General features: G+C 43.7%; 1 protein-coding gene across 3 annotated transcripts in view; it reads right to left on the bottom strand.

Annotated features, from left to right (window-relative positions):
* LOC130281628 (stress-induced-phosphoprotein 1-like) overlaps positions 1–21,383 on the bottom strand; it is a 111,037-nt gene that overhangs the window by 48,133 nt on the left and 41,521 nt on the right. For all 3 annotated transcript variants that reach the window (XR_008846061.1, XM_056529053.1, XM_056529052.1), the window contains exons 2-3: positions 11,253–11,354; positions 9,897–9,980 (exon numbers count right to left, since the gene is read on the bottom strand). Coding sequence is in view for 2 of the 3 variants with exons in the window: in XM_056529053.1 (XP_056385028.1) it covers positions 9,897–9,980; positions 11,253–11,327 (159 nt within the window). In the remaining variant the exon portion in view is untranslated. The remainder of the gene's footprint in view (positions 1–9,896; positions 9,981–11,252; positions 11,355–21,383) is intronic.

Genomic DNA, 21,383 nt, shown 5'->3' on the forward strand with positions numbered 1-21,383 from the left:
AGGTGGTCCTGGTGGCTATCTCTTAAGCCAGACATCACCGATCACGGTGATATGGTGATGCCCGGCTTTAACCCCTTAGACGTCTAAAATGCAAGTAAAAATGTCCCAGGCAGCTCTATGAAAGTAAGTAAAAACACCTAACCTGCTAAATTCAGGACCCAGAAAAATGGCTACTTCCCTCCCTCACAAGCGTCTAGAAAAAGTGTATGTGGTAGAGCTTTTCCCACCACAGCAGAGCTGCGCAAAATTCATCATCCTGCTGCACCTTCTTGATAAATAAGATGCACGCTAGTCAAACCCACCACCCAAATAAACGTGGGAAAATAGCTGTACCCTAGACATTCTGTGATAAATCTGGCCCAAAGTGAGTACCTGCTTCTTATAATACACATCACAAAATTTTAATCTTTTAAGATCTATAATAGATACTTAAAGGGGTACTCCACTGAAAAACATTATTTATTTTTTTTTTTTAAATCAACTGGTGCCCGAAAGTTAAACAGATTTGTAAATGACTTCTATTTAAAAATCTTAACCCTTCCAGTACTTATCAGCTGCTATATACTACAGTGGAAGTTCTTTTCTTTTTGAATTTCCTTTCAGCCTGACCACACTGCTCTCTGCTGACATCTCTGTCCATTTTAAGAACTGTCCAGAGTAGGAGCAAATCCTCATAGCAAACATATGCTGCTCTGGACAGTTCCTAGGAAAGATAGGGCTTCAATTAGGACGCCGGCTCCACGAGGCGCAGGATAAACTTAGCAGGAGACCAGGTAAAAGGAAGGTGGTTTAATCCCAAGATGCAACGCGTTTCACTGCAATCACGCAGCTTCATCAGGTATGACATAGACAGGAAGGTGCTTATTTATAAGGGAAACAATTAACCCTCACACTGCATTCGCAGAGGAGGGAAAAAAGCAAGTAAAACATATGCACATACATTGTATTATCCAATAATAAATAGACCAGATGAAAAATGACTAGACTTTCAACACATGCACATATAAATATTAGATATATAAATGATATAAAAGTGACAAAGATATATATAAATTTTATATATATATATATATATATATTAATTTATATATATATTAATTTATATATATATATATATATATATATATTAATTAATATATATATATATTAATTTATATATATATTAATTTATATATTAATTAATATATATATATATTAATTTATATATATATTAATTTATATATATATATATATATAAATATATATATATATATATTAATTAATATATATATATATATATATATATTAATTAATATATATATATTAATATATACATATTAATATATATATATATATTAATATATATATATTAAATTAATATATATATATATATATTAATATATATATATATATATATATATTAATATATATATTAATATATATATATATTAATATATATATATTTATATATATATATATATATATATATATATATATATATATATATATATATATATATATATATGAAAAAATGAGATTAATACATAAAAAGCATATATGCATATACAAACATGTACATACACCCATGCATGTACCCATACAGTAAATGGACTGGGGCTTCCGATGTGGCAGGAGTGTAATTATCGCATCCGATGTCTCAGACCTCAGCGCACGTTTTCTATGGTCTCATTCAGACCGTGCGGCACCAATGTGGACAACTGAAATATCCAGAACGATTAATAAGACGTTGGAAATGATTGGGAACATCTTCAGGTATTGTTTCCAGAATGATTGGATGCAAAGAGTAAATATCATTTTTTATGGATACAAGAAAAATGTCTGGAAACGCTATGTAAAGCACAACTATTTTTTATATTAGATCTGTGTTTACACATTCGCGCACGCACGGTCGTAATCGGGATGATTACATACAGGAAGCACTAAGAATCCTTTTAGATAAGGATTATTATAAGATCCTTCTTCACAATACTATGAAGTTTATATTCATATGATCAATGAAGCGGACGATAAATACTATTTAATAAAAAGGAATTTTCTTTTTTTTCTTTTCTTTCTGTTAAAGGGGTAATGGGCAAAATTTTTTAATTCTTATCCAAAGGATAGGGGATAAGGTGTCTGATCGCGGGGGGGGCGCTGCTGAGACCCCCCGCGATCTCCCTGCAGCGCCCACATTCTATGCGGGGACCGCGTCTCTAGTTTCGGAAACCTCCGGGTTCCTGGGACTGGGAACGTGATGCCATGCCACGCCCCCTCCATTCATGTCTATGGGAGGGGGCGTGGCGCCCCCTCCCATAGACCTGAATGGAGGGGGTGTATCGTGACATCACGTCCCCAGTCCCGGAAACCTGAAAGTTTCCGAAACTGGAGATTCAGCACCCGCATAGAATGTGGGCGCTGCAGGGAGATCGCGGGGGGCCTCATCAGCGCCCCCCCCCACGATCAGACATCTTATCCCCTATCCTTTGGATAGGGGATAAAATATTTTTGCCCCAAATACCCCTTTAAACATTACTCCCTTCCTAATTTTTACTTTTTACTACTTACCTAAACTTCATAAGTGTACAGTTGACCCCCTGGTCGCCCTATTATTCCAGGTATTTCATCCATCACAGCTAATTTATCTCATTACGTTGATTTATTTTTACAACCATATATGTCTTACAGTTACCCTCTTATTTCAAAGATTCTACCCAATTAATTTCTGAAGTTCAAAAAATTAATTTGCCCATTATTTTTCTTTTCTAACCCTAGATTTTTGTTTTTTTTATATTCTAATATTAACACGGAACTAGAATTATCAATTATCCAGGAATATTTCCTGAAAGATCTCACTCTTCATTCGGACCAAGCCAGTTTTATTTTACAATCCATTGCATTTATTTTAAAACACAATATATTTTCCTTTTCAGGCACTATATATCAACAGATCAGAGGCTGTGCTATGGGGATGCGCTTCGCCCCAAGTTATGCAAACCTTTTTATGGGGTCTTTAGAGGCCCTCCACACAGTCTCTGAACTTCTCTCCTTATATTTTATTTTTCCGCCGCTTCATTGACGATTTGTTTTTTTATTTGGACAGGGGCCGAATTACAGACTAAGAAATTTGTTGATTATTTGAATTCCAACACATGGGGTCTCCAATTTACATTACATTTCTCTAAAACAAATATAACATTTTTAGATCTGGAAATTTTGAATATAGCAGGTTCTATTATCACCAAAACTCACTTTAAATCTGTGGATGTCAATAGTGTCTTGGACTTTAATAGAGCCAATTACCCCAACTGGCTCAGGGGTGTTCCATATGGGCGATACCTTAGAAAACTTAAAAATTGCACTTTAGATTCTGATATTTCTACCCAATCTGCCCTTTTGAGAGAACGGTTCTCTGATAAGGGATACCCAGCAGGACTTTTAACTAAAACATATCAAAAGGAAAAAGATATGAAACAAGAGAATTCAGTTAAAGAGTAGCTCCCACCAACCCTCTTTTTTTTTCTGTCCCTGCCTATTGACCTTCTATCCCTAACCCCCTCCCTGCCTTTATTTTTATATTTATTGACTAATAGATGCCATTTTGTCTGCCTGGTAGTGTGCTCACTACCAGGCAGACTTCTTTAGCAGGCACCACATCACTGATGCCTGCTGGGGCCGACACTTCCACCCTTAGCTCTAATAGGGTGCCCCCAGCTGTTTCACAACTACAACTCCCAGCATGCCCTGACATATATTGGCTTAAAAGGGCATGCTGGCAGTTGTAGTGGTGAAACAACTGGAGGCACCCATTCATACCAACCCCCCCCCCCCCCCCTCACCTTCTGGTCGCTGGGGAGATGGGGAGAAGAAGCCGGGACCGCGAACTCTGCGCTGCGCGGCGAGCTGCGGAGAAACAGGGAATCCGGATGAAGGACGCGCCGGGGAATCCAATTAGGTTACTGGAGTCTGCAGAGAGAGTGCGGCCGCCATGACACCAACTGGGCTGAGGTAAAGGCTGCGTGCCTGCTGCGGCCAGGGCGGCTGCTCCTGGACTTTACTGCGCTGGCTTCCTGCCTGTTTGATTGACAGACAGGAAGCCAGCACACAGTGAACGACTCAGGCTGAAATGAGTCGAAATCCTGTAGTGACGTCACTGCCGAATGCATTCGGCCACTAGGAGGGCGACCCCTAGTGGCCGAATTTAAAAGTGATTTTAAACTGTTTTAAAATCACTTTTTTTTTTTTTATTAAACTATATTAGAGATATGTTGCAGTACTTAAGTACTTCAACATATCATTTTTTTGTTTTCATGACAGTGCACATTTAATCCAGAAAAAAAAAAAAAAAAAAAATTAAGAAATAAACAAAGAATTAAAACACAACGGGAATAAGAATAAAAATATAAATAAGCATAAGATCGATGAAAACCGGAACAAATATAATTTTATTACAAATTATAACTGTGGAGCAAAAGAAATAAAAATTATTTTAAAACGGAACTGGCACATTATTCGCAGTGATCCAATAATAAAAAGATATAGTACCACATACTCCGGGAGTTGCTTTTAGGAGATCTAAAAATCTTCAAAATATTTTAGCACCTAATAGATTAAAAAAATACTAATTCTAGTTTTATCCCGTAACCGTGATCAGCAGTCACACAGACATATCTGAATCATACTAGACAGGGAAAATGTTTTCTATTACACATTGGGTAAATTGTGACACGCAATATGCAGTTTATTTATTATTTTGGAGCTGTCGTCTCCAATATGTCGGACGCACTATTCAGACCGTGCGTGCGCAAATGTGTAAACACAGATCTAATATAAAAAATAGTTGTGCTTTACATAGTGTTTCCAGGCATTTTTCTTGTATCCATAAAAAATTATATTTCATCTTTGCGTCTAATCATTCTGGAAACAATACCTGAAGATGTTCCCAATCATTTCCAACGTCTTATTAATCGTTCTGGATATTTCATTTGTCCACATTGGTGCCGCACGGGCTGAATGAGACCCTAGAAAACGTGCGCTGAGGTCTGAGACATCGGATGCGATAATTACACTCCTGCCACATCGGAAGCCCCAGTCCATTTACTGTATGGGTACATGCATGAGTGTATGTACATATTTGTATATGTGCATATATGCTTTTTATATATTCATCTCGTTTTTTCTTTTTTTTCTATATATATATATATATATATATATATATATATATATATATATATATATTATATATATATATATATATTTTTTTTTCTATATATCTTTGTCACTTTTATATCCTTTATATATCTGATATTTATATGTGCATGTGTTGAAAGTCTAGTCATTTTTCATCTGGTCTATTTATTATTGGATAATACAATGTATTGGCTGAAAACACCCCCCTCGGCTTATACTCGAGTGAACTCTCCGCCCTCAGTGGTCTTCAACCTGCGGACCTCCAGATGTTTCAAAACTACAACTCCCAGCAAGCGAGCTGGTCCGGGCCATCTGTGCTGCAGGGACTGTCCGGTGGGGAGGGACAGTCGTTCCGGGCTGTCCATCTTCACCGGGAGGGGGGGGGGGGGGGCCTCTTCTCCGCGCCCGGCCCCAGAATAATGACGTTGCCTTGACGATGACGCACAGGGAGGTTGCTCATGAACGTCCCTGTGCGTCGTCGTCAAGGCAACGTCATTATTCCGGGGCCGGTCGCGAAGCGCGGAGAAGAGGCCCCCCGGTGAAGATGGACAGCCCGGAACGACTATCCCTCCCCACCGGATGGTCCTTGCAGCACAGATGGCCCGGACCAGCTCACCCTAACGTCCCGCCGAGCGGAGGGGAGTACAAAACTAAAGGGGGAGGGGGGCTGGATGATGACGAAGGCCCGGGCAGTGGTCTTCAACCTGCGGACCTCCAGATGTTTCAAAACTACAACTTCCAGCATGCCCGGACAGCCGATGGCTGTCCTGGCATGCTGGTAGTTGTAGTTGTAGTTTTTGAAGATATGGAGGTCCACAGGTTGAAGACCACTGTTACATCAGACATTGACAAGCGGTGATGATGAATGGGGTGGTGTGGGATGATGACAGGGTAATGATGACAGGTGGTGAGGATGAAGGGGGGGGATGATGAAGGGGGGGATGATGAGGGGATGATGATGAGGGGGGGATGATGAGGGCGGGGGTGATGAAGGGGGGGGATGATGAAGGGGGGGATGATGAAGGGGGGATGATGAAGGGGGGGATGATGAGGGGGGGATGATGAAGGGGGGATGATGAAGGGGGGGATGATGAAGGGGGGGATGATGACAGGGTAATGATGAAGGGGGGGATGATGAAGGGGGGATGATGACAGGGTAATGAAGGGGGGGATGATGACAGGGTAATGAAGGGGGGATGATGACAGGGTAATGATGAAGGGGGGGATTATGACAGGTGATGATGATGAGGGTGTTAATGACGGGGGTCTGGATGATGACATGGGGGGATGATGTATTTCCCACCCTAGGCTTATAGTCGAGTCAATAACGTTTCCTGGGTTTTTGGGGTGAAATTAGGGGCCTCGGCTTATATTCGGGTCGGCTTATACTCGAGTATATACAGTATATGTCTTACTTGCTTTGTTCCCTCCTCTGCGAATCCAGTGTGATGGTTAATTGTTGCCCTTATAAATAAGCACCTTCCTGTCTATGTCATACCTGATGAAGCTGCGTGATTGCAGTGAAACACGTTGCATCTTGGGATTAAACCACCTTCCTTTTACCTGGTCTCCTGCTAAGTTTATCCTGCGCCTCGTGGAGTCGGCGTCCTAATTGAAGACCCATCTTTCCAAGGAACTGTACCAGGCAGAGGGCAGCGGATCACTCGCTTTCCTTTTCCTTTCCATTGTTGTGTATGTTGTTACACAACAAATTGGGGTGAGCGGCTTTCATACCTAGCCTTTTCATTTATATATATCTCTTTTAATGCACCATGGAGCGCTCTCTTATCTCCCTCTGGACAGTTCCTGATATGGACAGAGGTGTCAGCAGAGAGCACTGTGGCCAAACAGAAAGGAAATTCAAAAAGAAAATAATTTCCTCTGTATTATACAGCAGCTGATAAGTTCTGGATGGATTAAGATTTTTTAATAGAAGTAATTTACAAATCTGTTTAACTTTCTGGCATCAGTTCATTTAAAAAAAAAAAAAAAACATTTCCAGTGGAGTACCCCTTTAACCCCTGCACTACAACAGCAAATTAATTGCAGTGCGATCGCGAGGGTAAGATGATTTTTTTCTGCTGTGTTACACTTGGAAATACATTTCCGTCTATGGAGACCGGGCATTTCCGAACGGTCCTAGCACAGGCTTTTACTGCCTGTGCACGCTGTCTGCGGAATGTCTGCCCAGAAAACTGTGTGAACATAGCCCTATGGGGGAGAGACTCATCAAAACCTGTGTAGAGGAAGAATGGTGCAGTTGCCCATAGAAACCAATCAGATTGCTGCTTTCACTTTAGAAAAGGCCCGTAGAAGATGAAAGAAGCAATTTGATTGGTTGCTATGAGCAACTGCACCGCTCTTCCTCTACACAGGTTTTGATAAATTTCCCCGCCATTCTACCATGGTTTTTAAAAGGCGAGCAAAACAAAAATTTCAAAAATAAAAAAAATTGGGTCTATAGCAAAGCTACAACTTCCAGCATGCCCGGACAGACTTCGGCTGTCCGGGCATGCTGGGAGATGTAGTTTTGCAACAGCTGGAGGCACCCTGGTTAAGAAACACTGATTTATGGGACTGAAAAAAAAAAAAACAATAACTAATCCTAACTTGCTCCATCAGGCAGAATACTTGTCGTTCCTACGCAAAGGCTGGAAAATTCCTAAAATACAACTTTTTCTATGGATAAAACAGATACACCGCACAAATACGTTTAGCTCCGCCGTGTTGATGCGGGTCATCTCTGTGACACTGTGTCGCTCGCGGAGCGCATCCTATATGTATCTTACTTCTTTTCCTTTGTTTTTGACAGGGAATTTATTCCATTTGAGTTTCCTGGACGGCGCCCAATGCCCTGTGCGCGCTGCCCACATTCCTTCTTTTGTTATAATGTCTGTATAATATACAGGCGAAACCACAGAACACATTACCCCGCAGAATATATTTTGTAATGCTCTGTATACTCAAATACCCAACCCAACCACCCTCCCTCCTACTTAGGTTCATGTACGCCTATTGCTCAATAATGTTTCTCACGGCTGTAGTTTATAAAACATTTAGCCAGTGCTGTGATCAGTACTAACTCTATGCACTGAGCCTGTCCTTAACAATAAGCACAGCGGTAGTGTAAAGTATGGGGGGCAGAGCAGCAGCCTGGGCCTCTAATGAGACTCTATTAAAGGGTTACTCTGGTTATGCAAAACGTATCCCCTATCTAGAGGATAGGGATAAGTGTCTGATCGCAGAGGGTCCAACTGTTGAGACACACTGCAATCTCCAGAATAGGGACAGTTTCTTAACACCCCCCCAACCCCCCCCCTTCCAAGCAGAACTGGTCACGGAGGTGACAGTTCATTTGGCTAATCACCAGCTGCAGCGATGTCCCGCCTAAGCCTGTAATTGGTGGAGAAGCCCATGACTCCCAAAACCAGTAAGTCTCGGAAGGTTGGGGCAAAAGCACTCCAAGATAAGACACAGATCCGGTTCTGGAGATTACAGGGGTCCCAGCAGTTGGACCCCCGTGATCAACTTATCCCAATCTCCAGAATGGGGCCCATCACTGAGTACTTCTGCCCCCACCTTCCATGACTAACTGGTCTTCGTAGTGATGGCTCGGTCGGCCAATCACCAGTCACAGTGATGTCCTGCCTCAGCCGATGATTAGTGGAGAAGGCCATTCTTACTGAGACCAGTTTGACTTAGAATGGTGGGGGTCCCACGGCTGTCTGGGCATGCTGGGAGTTGTAGTTTTGCAACAGTTGCAGGTTCACAGTTTGGAGACCATTAGTATTGGAAATAACAAGCTGTGAGTCCATTAACAAGGAACAAAATTGACCCCGGAATGAATGGAGCACTGCCAGAGCTCTGTTCATTCTCTATGGGGACAGGGAAACATTTCTGAGTTCAGCACTCTAAAATGTTCAGAGGCCCCATAGATAACGCAGACGTGCAGTCCCATAGATTCCGGACCAGTGGGCACCTCAGTGGCCGGACCCACACCGAACATCTTGTTGTCCCCTATACTATGTGAATGAGATGACTCTGCTGACTCTATCATAGTATACACAGCAAAGCTGCATTATGAATTGGAGGAAACAGGCAATGACAACCTACTGTATCTGCTTTACCAAAAAAAAAAATTTACAAAAATAAAACAATTTTTGGATGATAGACTTTCTTTAAAATTTCTCACTCTTCATTTTCTCACATTAAAGGAGAAGTATTATGGAAGAAAACATATTCCTTCAGATAGGGGATAAGTTTTAGATCACTGGGGGTCCGAGCTCTGGGCTCCCCCTCGATCTCCTGTTTGGAGCCCCGGCTCTCCTTCACAGTGGCGGATCACAATCCCCGCCCAACTTGGGGGCTGCCACGCCCCCTCCATAAAGTTTTATGGGAGAGCCTTTCAGCAGTCTTCGGCTCTCCTATAGAGCTATATAGAGGGGGCGTAGTGGCCCCCGCTTCGGGCAGGGGTTGTGACGCGCCACTGTGAAGGAGAGTCGGGGCTCCAAACAGGAGATTGCGGGGGAGCCCAGAGCTCTGACCCCCGCGATCTAAAACTTAGTCCCCATCCTTTGGATAGGGGATAAGTTTTTTTCAATGATACTTCTTTAAAAGGTGTCAATAAAAGTTAGTACAAACCTAATGCACTGACACTTTACAAGTACTCCACACTGCACGCACACACTCTGCACAACTTACAAGATGCTCGGTAGGAGCGAACTTCTTACCTTTTTCTTGGCTCGGCGCTTCTCTGCTTTTATCCTGGACTGACCGTCTTCCGACAAATCATCATCAGTGTTTATTTCTTCTTCCTTCAAATACAAAAAAAAAATCAAGGCTCCAGGTTTCCATGGAGGACTGGAGTGGTTTTGGCTTTGGAAATGCTGACGGAAAAGAACGGTCAGTAATTCTTAACAATCATAAACTTCATGGAAAGGACAAACAATCAATACACAAGTATAATAAACCAAATAGGCACAAAACAATGTAGTAACATAAGAGTTAGCTGGGATTCCACTGAAAACCTTGGTATGATCAGTCTTCTTTATTCCCGAGGAACACGCAGGCCCCAATATTTAGTGCCTCAGACTCCACCCAACAAGGAGGCCACACTTCAGGTCAGGGGTCTAGATGGCAGATGGAATGGATGCATAATAAAACACACACACACACAAACATATATTTATATATACTAAATTGTGATGTCACAATACAGTATTTTTTTTTTTTTTAAGACAGTTCGAGTACCGATACTTTTTTAATGTCATGTGACTGCAGGGGTGACTCTAAACTTTGTGAAGACTTAGACTAACGTTGAACATGACACTTATAATTACGGTAAGATATGCCCCTGTAATTAGGTAGGGAATATCCCAAATTGGGTAGAGGACCCCAGTAGGTAGGTAATCATCCTATTAGGCAGAACCCCCCATTAAGTAAGTAGAAAATCTCCCTATTAGGTAGATGCCTCCAGAAGGTAGGTAGGTAGGTAGGGAACCCCCACCAACAAATAAAGGCTCCTATATGATAGGTAAGGAATCCTCCTATTAGATAAAAGCACCTCCATTAGGTAGGTAGATAAAGAATCCTCCCCTTTGAGGTAGAAGTCCACAAAAGACCGGTAAGTAGGGAATCTCTCTAATAGTTTGAAGCCCCCAGTAGGTAGGGAACCCTCCCCTTTCAGGTAAAAGCCTCCAGTAGTCTGTTAGGTAGGGAACCTCCAAGCTAGTAATGTCCCCATTAAATAGTTTTCCCCAATAAGCCCCCTCCAAAAGAAAAACCTCTCCCATCTTCCCTACCCTCCAACGCTAAGGCCACTTCAACAATCGCCCAGTTATTAGGAGTAGTGCAGGACCTGCTGTGCAATGAAATAGCATCTTCCCACGGCAGGTCCTGCACCACTTCAGATAACTGAGCAAACGATGAAGAGGCCTCAGAGCGGAGGGAAGGCGAGTAAGATTTTTGTTATTTTTATGATCAAGTTTCCGCTATTGGGATATCCCTATACTGTATATAATACTACTTTTTCAACAGCACCGTATAGTAACAGCGCTGTATAGTAATAACACTGGATGTTGCCATACCTGGAGATTAAGGTCTTTTTTGTGCATTATCTCATTTCGGCAGCCATGGATACCTTTAACATTTTCAAAGTCCATTGCATTCTCTGATGTTTCAAGGTGATGCTTTATGGTGAGGAAAGAGGGGGAAAAAAAAGTTTAGTTAAGAATCCAGGAGCTGAACTCTTACCTTCTTCATTATGGATCAGAAGTCTAATGAGTAATGAACTATCTACCTGGAACTAAAGCATCTGTCTGGTTTTTACGGCAAATTACTATATACGCGGCTTCAAATACATTTTAGCAGCATAAGCAAAAAAGTTCACTGAACTTATCTCAAGACATTTATACAGCGGAGAACTAGAGAGGCGGAATCCTTAAAGCTGGCGAGTGGCGACATTCACAATTATACTCAAGGGCAAAAATCCTCTTCTAATCCAATTTCTTAGATAAATCAGTTTCTGGAAAGCTGGGGGAACAATTATTATGGGCACTATTGAGATGAGCGAACTTACAGTAAATTCGATTTGTCACGAACTTCTCGGCTCGGCAGTTGATGACTTTTCCTGCATAAATTAGTTCAGCTTTCCGGTGCTCCGGTGGGCTGGAAAAGGTGGATACAGTCCTAGGAGACTCTTTCCTAGGACTGTATCCACCTTTTCCAGCCCATCGGAGCACCTGAAAGCTGAACTCATTTATGCAGGAAAAGTCATCAACTGCCGAGCCGAGAAGTTCGTGACGAATCGAATTTACTGTAAGTTCGCTCATCTCTAGCGCTTATACATCGCTCCCTATTACAGTAGCTTTTCTTAGTAGAATTTGTTATGCATGACTGTAAAAAATGTTGGGTGATAATGAATATGGCCGCCAACAGGGAGGTGTAACTATTGGACCACAATGAAAAATCCATCAAGTGTCTTTTATGATGGCGTTTTCTTATGAGCCAGAAGGGTATTTGAACCCCCTATCGTTACTGCCCACAGGTCTGCCACCTGGTTTTCCTGGATTCATGAACAGAGAGTCTGCTTGTTTAGCTATTCTATGACTGGCCTCATAAAAGTCAATGAATAGGAGGCCATAGACCTCAATGGAGAACTAACCCCTCTATTAATGTCGATGGAGTAAGTGGCTGGCCTGAATCAGAAATAGGTGAAGGTCCCACGGGTTGCACTACTATCAAACATTACTAAGAGATCCTCCCCGTTCAGAACTCATTCACAATTGGTCAAGCCAAGTGGATCAGGAGAACATCTGTAGACCAACTGAGACTGAAAACGAATGACTTTTGCCAAGTCCTGTTTTCTTGCCTGGATTTTTATGTGATGAAAGGCAAGTTTGGTAGTGGTCCCTTTTATCCCCTTCCTGGCCAGTCCAGGTTTTTAGACAAATCAAAATCAGCACAGGTGCTGCGGACAGCTCATCACTAGGCATTAGTTGAGAGACAGTCTGCAAGAGAGGCTGTGATCAGCGTATGAAACCTTCACACCCTGTCAAACCTTGCAAATAGAGATGAGCGAACTTACAGTAAATTCGATTCGTCACGAACTTCTCCGCTCGGCAGTTGATGACTTATCCTGCATAAATTAGTTCAGCCTTCAGGTGCTCCAGTGGGCTGGAAAAGGTGGATACAGTCCTAGGAAAGAGTCTCCTAGGACTGTATCTACCTTTTCCAGCCCACCGGAGCAACGGAAAGCTGAACTAATTTATGCAGGAAAAGTCATCAACTGCCGAGCCGAGAAGTTTGTGACGAATCAAATTTACTGTAAGTTCGCTCATCTCTACTTGCAGGCTATTGGCAAGTGTCAATTTATTTGCACATTTCCAGGAGGAACAACAGAAGGTCAGCACAATGCAGAGTTGTAAGAAAATATTTTCCAAAATTGATATTTTTAAGAGCTCAGCATTTCAGCATGAAAAACTTGTTTTTCTTCTAATCTAATCTGCAGCGTATATTGTTTAAAAGGATGGGGACATAATTCCTTAAATTGAATTGCGATAATACAGTAGAGCTGGGCGGTATAACCAAATATGTGTATCACGGTATTTTTGTAACTTATGGCGGTTCCACTGTATATAACGGTATTTCTTTCACCCCCCCACCCCCAAATCATGTTACCCGCCAGCGCTGTTCTGCATCCCCCCCAATTAATTATCAGCCCAGTGGGGTACTACTCACATGTCACCCCCAAGCACTGCCCTCCTCCTCTTTGTTGGGGGCCGTCGGCGCTGGAACTGGCCGTTGGCTGTCCGGGCATGCTGGGAGTTGTAGTTTTGCAACAGCTGGAGGTCTGCAGGTTTGAGACCACTGCTGTACGCTGTATCCCTATGCCCGGGCTGCAAAAGATAAAGAAAATAAACTTTAACTTACCCACGTCAGCCTCACGCTAGGGACGGGAACGTCGGACAGCCGTCAGCCTATCACCAGCCGCAGCGATGTCCCACCCCGGCCAGTGATATGTTGAGCGCACTGTCATGTAAGAAGCCGGCCAGAGCTCCTTTAATGACAGTGGGCTCAGCCTATCACTGGCCGGGGCGGGACATCGCTCCGGCTGGTGATAGGCTGACGGCTGTCCGACGTTCCAATCCCAAAGGAACAGTGTGAGGCCGACATAGGTAAGTTAAAGTTTATTTTCTTTATCTTTTGCAGCCCGGGCATAGGGATACAGCGTACAGCAGTGGTCTCAAACCTGCGGACCTCCAGCTGTTGCAAAACTACAACTCCCAGCATGCTTGGTATGCTGGGAGTTGTAGTTTTGCAACAGCTGGAGGTCCGCAGGTTGGAGACCACTGGCGTACAGTGAGTTCCAGCGCTGGCGGCCCCCAACAAAGAGGAGGAGGACAGTGCTTGCGGGTGACATATGTGAGTAGTACCCCGCTGGGCTGATAATTAATTGGGGGGGGGGGGGGGGGGGCCGAACAGCGCTGGCGGGTAACATGATTTGGTGGGGGGAGCAGAACAGCGCTGGCAGGTAACATGATTTGGTGGGGGGAGCAGAACAGTGCTGGCGGGTAACATGATTTGGTGGGGGGGGGAGCAGAACAGCGCTGGCGGGTAACATGATTTGGTGGGGGGGAGCAGAACAGCGCTGGCGGGTAACATGATTTGGTGGGGGGGAGCAGAACAGCGCTGGCGGGTAACATGATTTGGTGGGGGGGAGCAGAACAGCGCTGGCGGGTAACATGATTTGGTGGGGGGAGCAGAACAGCGCTGGCGGGTAACATGATTTGGTGGGGGGAGCAGAACAGCGCTGGTGGGTAACATGATTTGGTGGGGGGAGCAGAACAGCGCTGGCGGGTAACATGATTTGGTGGGGGGAGCAGAACAGCGCTGGCAGGTAACATGATTTGGTGGGGGGAGTAGAACAGCGCTGGCAGGTCACATGATTTGGTGGGGGAGTAGAACAGCGCTGGCGGGTAACATGATTTGGTGGGGGGAGTAGAACAGCGCTGGCGGGTAACATGATTTGGTGGGGGGAGTAGAACAGCGCTGGCGGGTAACATGATTTGGTGGGGGGAGTAGAACAGTGCTGGCGGGTAACATGATTTGGTGGGGGGAGTAGAACAGTGCTGGCGGGTAACATGATTTGGTGGGGGGGGGGAGTAGACCAGTGCTGGCGGGTAACATGATTTGGTGGGGGGAGCAGAACAGCGCTGGCGGGTAACATGATTTGGTGGGGGGAGTAGAACAGTGCTGGCGGGTAACATGATTTGGTGGGGGGAGTAGAACAGCGCTGGCGGGTAACATGATTTGGTGGGGGGAGCAGAACAGCGCTGGCGGGTAACATGATTTGGTGGGGGGAGTCGAACAGCGCTGGCGGGTAACATGATTTGGTGTGGGGAGTTGAACAGCGCTGGCGGGTAACATGATTTGGTGGGGGGGGGAGTAGACCAGTGCTGGCGGGTAACATGATTTGGTGGGGGGAGTAGACCAGTGCTGGCAGGTCACATATGATTAGTTCCCCAATGTGGGGACAGCGCTGGGCTGATAATTCATTCCCAAGGGTGTGGGGCCAAATGGGTATTGCAGTATGGGTTAAAATTCATATCGTGCAGCCCAAAAATGTCAGTATTCGGTATGAACCGGTATACCGCCCAGCCCTATAATACAGAACATTTTCTATGTTACCTACTTATCTTCATTCAGCCCGGACTCGTGCACTTTATGCAGACATTATAACTGGGGGGATGTAAATGGAATGTCAGATGAGCGGCACGGGAAGCGACCGAATATCTACAAAGAGCTGGAGGATACAGTGCATTCTGGGGCCATGAGTCATGTTTGGGCCCTTTGTTTCTTCACTTCCGTTGCAGGTAATACTAATTGTCCAATCTGTCATTCCCTAAATACACCGAACACCGCGCACTCCTGGCAATAGATCTGGCCCAGAAACTTGGCAATACTAACATCATTTCACACACGTCTGAGCTCTTAATAAATGGCTTAAAGGATCCGCGCTAACAGCGCTGTTTATATAGTAGAAGGGACAGCTGAGGACACGTAGGTTCAAGTCCGACAACAATTACCAAACCTCAAGGGCATTCTCTGCTACTTTTGCCTATTAGAAACTTTAAACATATTTTCTATTTTTTTCCATAGTTTTTTTTATCCTCCAAAGCTGTGACTTCCATTGAAATGATTGGAACTTTTAAGAGTTGGGCTGTCATGTGACTGTCGGGAAGTAATCCAAGTAAACACATGGATGTGACTATAAGAACATACAGAAGAACAGGCCCACAGGAGAGAGGAAAACGTTCTTTATTACAATTCTATGTAGGCTCATTGGACTGGCGACCATTGCAGTAGATTATTGATTCTAAGGGGAATCTGACATGATAGAACTGATAGGAACATCTAAAAAAGGACAGCAGAGCTCCTCATCGCATAGTATGTAGACATAAAGGTAATGTAAATGTGAGGTAAATATAAAGGAGAAGGTGAAAAAAAAAACATTTCGGATCCTTGCACATCTAATGTTGTGTAGCCAAAACTAGTGATGTCCCAATACCATTTTTTTAAGAGTACGAGTACCGATACTTTTTTTTTTTTTTAAAGTACTCGCCGATACCAATTACCGATACTTTTTCTATGTCATGTGACAGGTTTTTTTTTTTATTATTGGGAAAAAGGGGTGTAAGCCCTGACATACAAAAGCATCGTATGTTGATGCTGCCTTCAACATACGATGGCCTCCGAGAGGCCATCATATATTTAAAGGGGTTCTCCACTGCCCTGATTTCCGGAGCTCCGCTTGCAGCATCCGGAAGTTTATTACTCCGGACGCAGTGTGTGGGCTTCCGTGTTCGAGGCCGCCCCATCATGACGTCACGCCCGCCCCCTCAATGAAAGTCTATGGGAAGGGGTCGCGACTGTCACGAGGGGGCGGGCGTGACGTCACGAGGGGGTGGCCTCGAACACGGAAGCCCGCACACAGCGTCCGGAGTAATAAACTTCCGGACGCTGCGAGCGGAGCTCCGGAAGACAGGGCAGTGGAGAATCCATTTAAATAATTGTATGTCGGGGCCATCGTAGGTCGAGGGATCACTGTATTGTTCCCTATGTAATTATAAGACACTTTGCTATTTACTTACAATTAAAATCATCAACCTTAAAGGAGTTGTCTTCTGAAAAGAATTTCCAGTCTGTTGTGCCTGGGCTGCAAGAAACAAAAAAAAAAGAAAGAAAAAACTTTAACTCACGGTCCTTCGGTCCGGTCTTCTTCCGTGTGCACGGATCGTCACACTGCGGTCAGCGTATCGCCTGCTGCAGTGATGTTCCGTCTTGGCCGGTGATTGGCTGAGCGCAGTATAACTATCTGTGCACACGGAAGACTGGACCGAAGGAAGGTGAGTAAAAGTTTGTTTTCTTTTTTTTTTGCAGCCCGGGCACAACAGATCGGAAATACTTTTCAGAAGACTACTCCTTTAATATGTTTTTAATGTGATTGAAAAAAAAATAAAAAAGGCCACAAGTCAAACAGTTAGTTTGGTCTCCTCCCGGCCTGGCAGGAGACCAAACTCCGGAAGTGAGTGAGGAGCATGGCAAGGAACAGCTCTCACAGGATTCAGTGACGTCGTGCCTTCGAAGGAACGCCCACTTTTTCCTGCCGGGAGCTCACACGATGTAAGCAAGGGAAAGGGTATGATACAGAGATTTTTAAAGCTCTGAACATTTTTTAAAGGACATGACAGGTGTAAGGAGTAGTTAGGGAATATAATATGAATTAGTTTAGAAAATATGGTTTGATGACAGGTACTCTTTAACCCATGCTATGTTGTATACTATGACTGTATTCTGTACATCGCTAGCCATGAGGTATTCATGTACACTGGATTGTTTTGTGTACCTTGTTGGGAGAAAAAGGGGGTATGTTTTGTCGATGTTTTTCACAAAAACTTTTTTTTTTTGTAAAAACTTATAATATTGACTGAATGTAGTCAATAGTAACCTATGTTGATCTACCAAACTCAGTGGACCTGCTGCCATTATGCTACCGTATACTTCGGAATACCTTTGTAGCAGGTTCTTGACAACGTGGCCTGAACATTGCCTTTCCTGTAAAATACCAGGCAACACACTCAGTTTTATGGTTTAGATATGAGCTTGGTTTTAGGAGTAATCAAATTAAAGGGGATTTCTATCTGCAACTCTTTATCACCTATCAAACAACGGGAGTTTATTTGTTGTGTAAAAAAGGCCTTACAAGAAGTTAACAGGTTCGTGAAGCAGTTTATTTAGGGGCCTTATTAGAGGTTATTCCTTCTGAACCCTATTTTAGTTTGGTGTAAGAAGGAAACATTTTTGGTGAACAGAAGAAAATCACTTTTCAAATGAGTTTCCAATCCCAGAAAGGGGTTAACTGGGAAATTAATCATGCCGTCCTGGCAACGTTAAGACATACCAGGAAACACTAGTACTTCAATATTGACTAATCTGTCATCTATGTAATCTGTTGGATGAAATACTTTTGTCACGTCTTTCTTTACACTTTCATGTCTGCCACCAAACTGCCGAGGAGCACCCAAAGATCGCCATTGATCACTTTCTGATCTGCGGGAGAACCTGAGATGAAGTCTTCAATCTCCTCACAGTGCCACCACAGGTGAGCAGAAGTATAACATGGCGAAGGGATAAGAAGTGTCCTCCACGAAACAAATATTATTTGGAGACACTGTTCCATCAGGGGTTCTGAATAAAGGACTCCATCAGTTAACTTAAAGGGTTGTTCTTGCTCACCTCCCAATAAAAAAAAATAAAAAAGAAAAACCCTGTTAGGGTGATAAAATTTAAAAAATAAAAAATACTCACCAGCCGAGACCCCCTGCCACGGCTGTTCCAATGGCTCTCTGTCCCTGCCGCTCACCATTGCTTCCCGTGACCGGTTGACCCCGCAGGAACTGCTCAGCCAATCTCTGACGGCAGCAATGATCTATCTCAGTCAGTGATTGGCTCAGTGGGCAGTCCCCGCAGGTTTGACAAATCACATAAACCAGAAAGCAGTGGGGAAAGACAGGATGGGAGCTGTAGGGAATCAGGGCAGGTAAATAGGACTTCTTTTTATTATCACCATGACTTAGTTTGAAAATTTTGGGTACCGCTTTAAAATTCCATAACAGAGAATTTCACCAATGTTTTTATTGAGACAGCTCCTATAACCGCTTTCCGCCATAACAAAGCAGCAACATGTCATTGATATAGTAAAGTGCTCCAAGTCTTTTTACATAAGCTATTTTCTGCACTTGATGATAGGTTTCAGTGAAGATCACAATGTATTATGTCTTGTTTGCATAGTTCTTGTTTATGACAATGAGACAAAGTATCACTGAGAAACATTTACAAGGACATTCAAGCACCCGGCTCCTCAATTGTAGAGATACCTTTCTGTCATTTAAGCTTATTTGTTTAATGCTGTAACCCTGTAGGTCAGGAGGACATGTTCCCTGCTATTAAAATAGTATGCAAATGCCATCATCATGGAGGAGTCTGTCCAGGGAATGTTCCAATGCTTATATTATGCTTTGTCACATTAGCACATGAAAAAAAAAAAAATGAAAAAAAGTTACAAGAATTTCTTTAAAAAAAATAAAATAAAAAATAAGGAACATTTTCATAAGGCCATGTTCACTTATGTCATCCGGTGTGGTTCTATGAGGTCATAAAAAGGGGGTAGGGGCCGGCGCTTTAGATAGGGGATAAGATGTCTTTCGGTGGAATACCCCTTTAGGCAAGAGACATGGGGCTGATCCATTGGGTGCATCATTCTTCTACATATTTTTCTTCTCCCTATTCAAAGAGAGATATTATTGATTTCTCCATCCATGTGGCCATAAGAGTGCTTGTTTTTTTTTTGTAGGACGAGTTAGTTGTATTATAATTTTAGTTTTTTGTTTTTTTTAAATACCATAGAAGTTATGGATGACTTTTATTAAAGGGATTTTCCAGAATACAAAAACAGAATAGGCCCCAGCTGCTAAATTGCATGGTGGGGTGCCATTGGCCAAAAAGAAGTAACCCCTTTGCTACGCCTAACAGGAACAGGAAGTAGCCTTCTCTTAGCCAGCATGGTGTTATTTTCATCTCTTCCGTCTCCCCCAAAACAGGATATTGTCTCTGAGCTCTAGCCCCATCCCTGAGTAATGTCATTATTTCTGACAAAGTCCATACAGCTACATCACTCCTACATCTCCCCACCAAATATATCTTATATAGGCATTTAGGGAAGAATTAGGTGTGTTTACAGGATGCCTTATGCTGAACAATGCCACAGGCAGAGAAGCAGACAGGGAATGAATAGTGGGTGCTGCAACCTCGCCCTTTTTGTGATAGTCTGCTGTGAAATGAGATGCTTTGCAACAGCATGGGCAGGGTGGAGAACTGTGGTGAAGAGCTTAACCCCTTAAGGACATGCGCTGTAAATGAACAGCGCTGCTAAGAAGTACAACACACAGTGCCGTACATTTACGGCGCAGCTTTCCTGGATCACTGCTGACAACTATCGGCAGCCATCCCAGGACATCACCTAGGGGGGTCCTGAGACCAGTTCTGACTGACGAATCACGGCTTTTACAGGCTGATCAGGTCTCTGGTGACACGATCGCCCAGAAAGTAGTGGTGGTCGGGGCTGTCAGGGACAGCCCCGATCATCCTGAACGATAGGGGCGAGGTGGCAGGGGTGCCACCTCTTCCTATACCCTGCGATTTGCCAGTCAGGACTGACCGGCCAATGGCAGGGCAGGGAAGAAGGTTGAAGTTGAGATACCCCCCCCCCCCCCTGCCCGGGCAGAGCGGGGGAAAGATGGCGGCGACGGTTACCGGCCGCTGTGAAAGAGGGGGCCGGCGTCAGGCAGCGAGGGACTGGCGGCAGCTAGAAGCTTGAGCTGCGGCAGCTGAAACTCTCAGCGCAAACCCACGCCCGTATGAATATACCCTAAAAACACTACACTACACATATACAAAATAATGGGTAAAAAAACACCACATATACACACCCTTAAACTGCCCCCCCCCATGGTTTCAAAACGGAGCCTGCAGCTGTTGCAAAATAACTGCCAGTATTGCCGGACAGCCATTGACTGTCCAGGCATGCTGGGAGTTTTTCAACAGCTGGGGGAACCCTGTTAGGGAAACACTGCCGTAGGGTAGTTTTGGTTGAGGAGGCAAGTGCCATCCTTCAAATGCGTATGGCGCTCTCTCATTCCAAAGCCCTGTGGTATTTCAAAGCAACAGTTTAGGGCCACATATGGGGTATTTCCGTACTCTGGAGAAATTGAGCTACAAATTTTTTTTTTGGGGGGGGGGGGGGGGGGGGGCTTTTTATCCTTTTACCCCTTATGAAAAGATAAAGTTGGGGTCTACACCAGAATGTTATTGTAATTTTTTTTTATTTTCTACACCAACATTCTGGTGTTGCCCCATACTTTTTCACAAAAGGTAAAAGGAAAAAAAGACCCCTAAAATTTGTAATGCAATTTCTTGATACGGAGTACAGAAATTAGAAATGAAGAAGGAGTCCAGCACTGCAGTGAAGGCAGCTTTATTATGTGAGGAGCAGGCATTAAAAGCACACTAGTCAGACATGTTTCAAGCGCGAACGCTCTTCCTCGGTCACCGAGGAAGAGCGTTTGCGCTTGAAACATGTCTGACTAGTGTGCTTTTAA

This window comes from Hyla sarda, chromosome 7, assembly GCF_029499605.1.
Source record: "Hyla sarda isolate aHylSar1 chromosome 7, aHylSar1.hap1, whole genome shotgun sequence".
Classification (NCBI taxonomy): Eukaryota; Metazoa; Chordata; class Amphibia; order Anura; family Hylidae; genus Hyla; species Hyla sarda.